The sequence below is a fragment of the Sinocyclocheilus anshuiensis genome, unplaced genomic scaffold (genome assembly GCF_001515605.1).
Source record: "Sinocyclocheilus anshuiensis isolate Anshui unplaced genomic scaffold, SAMN03320099.WGS_v1.1 scaffold1024, whole genome shotgun sequence".
In the NCBI taxonomy this organism is placed as follows: domain Eukaryota; kingdom Metazoa; phylum Chordata; class Actinopteri; order Cypriniformes; family Cyprinidae; genus Sinocyclocheilus; species Sinocyclocheilus anshuiensis.
In genome coordinates, this window is record NW_015552843.1 from 1,747,632 (window position 1) to 1,749,840 (window position 2,209).

General features: G+C 34.5%; 1 protein-coding gene across 1 annotated transcript in view; it reads left to right on the forward strand.

The window, feature by feature from the left end:
• Positions 1–2,209, forward strand: part of LOC107667998 (SRSF protein kinase 1-like) — a 13,231-nt gene that overhangs the window by 7,328 nt on the left and 3,694 nt on the right. Inside the window, exons 13-14 of the mRNA XM_016459730.1 lie at positions 179–286; positions 427–496. Of these exons, the coding sequence (XP_016315216.1) occupies positions 179–286; positions 427–496 (178 nt within the window). The remainder of the gene's footprint in view (positions 1–178; positions 287–426; positions 497–2,209) is intronic.

The following is a 2,209-nucleotide window of genomic DNA, read 5'->3' on the forward strand; positions in this document are numbered from 1 at the left end:
ATTTATATTATATATAAACCTTACATCAATCTTACCAGCCCCAATGGTTTGAACGTTAGTGTAAGTTTATTTGGTTGAGTGTGGACTGATAAATGGTGCACAGACGTTTATTAAATATAGAAGTTGAATTCATCTTTTTATAAATTGAATAATCTTTTGAAATTTTTCTGATCTTCAGCACAAGCACTTTACTGAAGACATTCAGACCCGGCAGTACCGCTCTCTGGAGGTTCTGCTGGGATCGGGGTACAGTACACCCGCTGACATATGGAGCACAGCCTGCATGGTGAGAAGCTACACGTGGTCTTTCATCAGTTTGTTAAATCTGCATTACTTCTACATAAATCGACAGGCACCGTTGTGAGATCAGGTAAATCAATTTGGTAACAATTCAGACCTGATATCGGATGCTCTTTCTCTTTTCAGGCATTTGAATTGGCCACTGGTGATTATTTGTTTGAGCCCCACTCTGGTGAAGATTACTCCAGAGATGAAGGTAATGCAATATTTCTTCTTTCTGCCTGAAATACAAAAATTATGATTGTTTCCTGCATTACATTTATTGAGGAAAGATGGTACAGTGATAATTAATCTGGATTACAGATGCATGTGCATGCCTACAGTAAAGGACATACCTAATGATTTCAGTTTTAATGTGACTGACAATTTACTTTGTCATATTAATGTCTCAGTACTGGCACTATTTAATAGAATTTAAATACCTAATTATTTAATTATTTATTGTATGTTGTTTTCTTCTATTCTAATATGCATTGAAATTTCAGTGCTTTAAGAGTTTGAGTAATCCTGTGGTTATTTCCCTGCTAACAATTAGAGCCTGCTGTTAAAATGCATGGAGACCCTGTCTCTTCTATAAACTTCCTTTTCATATTCACTTCCTCCTCCTCCACCTTTCGCCCACTACTTATGCCTCTTTTATTGACCCATGTTTATCTGTTCCTCCTAGTGTTCTATTCTTAGTTGATGCTGTAACTAAATGTTCTAAAACAGAAAGATGCATATTTTGCATGCTTTAGAAATGGATTGAGTGTCGGAAGAATTTGTAAACTTAAAACCTAATTTATTACCCATCAGTCAAGCTTCGTTAGCAGTTTCTGTCATCTGAGATCTAATTGTGTTTACACTGGAGTGTAAATGCTGTTTAAACAGATCTTTGGGAGTTATGTTAGTCTTGATCAGAATTTGCATGTTTTGAGCCACTATGTGGTTGTTTAATAGATACTCATTACTTATCAAGTGAAATTTCAGATTATTCTATTGATTTCAAAGGCGAATCATTTCATGGCATTTGATAAGTATAAAGGTTACATAGATTAAGCATCTGGTTGTAAATTGTGCATTGTGGTGCTTAAATTTATTGTTTTTGTATATCTGCAAGGTATTTAGCAGAATCTGGTCAGACAAGAAGTCAAACTGGAGAGACAGCTATAAACCAGTAATGATTAATTATGCTCCTGCTTAGAACATATTGTGTTCTGACTCTTGTGGTAGACCACATTGCACTGGAATCAGCTGATGTAATTTTCCTAATTATGGAGTGAGCAGAATTAGATCACACTTCAAACTTCTTCCAGTTTAAGTCATCTCAAAGAGGAAGGTAGCTATTGGATTTTCCTATTGGTGTAGAGAACATTGCTTATCTGTGTGTCTCATGTTTTTTTCTGTCACCATCCCATCCTTCATGTCCTTCAAGTCATGCCTCTGTGGTCGGGTTGGGTATTTTTTTTTTATTATATTGTTTAGTCTTGTAATCGCATTTACATTAATATAAAATATTACATCTATATTTTATCAGTTGAATGATGTATATAAAAAGTTCAAATTAAATTCAAGTGTCTAATATATATATATATATATATATATCTGTATCTGCCATCAAAAAAGTACATATCGGTCAACAACAAGTCTGTCTGTCTGTCATCTTTTTTTGTCGGTTTTGTGGTATCAATCTGAATTTTAATATTTAACGTTCCCTTTATGGACTGTGTGTCCCAAAGGTTTAGTGGTCATAATGCAAAAATATAACTCCGAATTGCCATCTGAATCAAATATTCCATAGAGCCATGAAACAAACATTTATATGCCGACTGGAGACACTGATGTAAGACACCCTGTTTAGCTTGTAATCTCTCATTCTGGCCCACTGTCATTTTCCTCGAGTTTGTCCTTTTTTTTTTTTTTTTTTTTT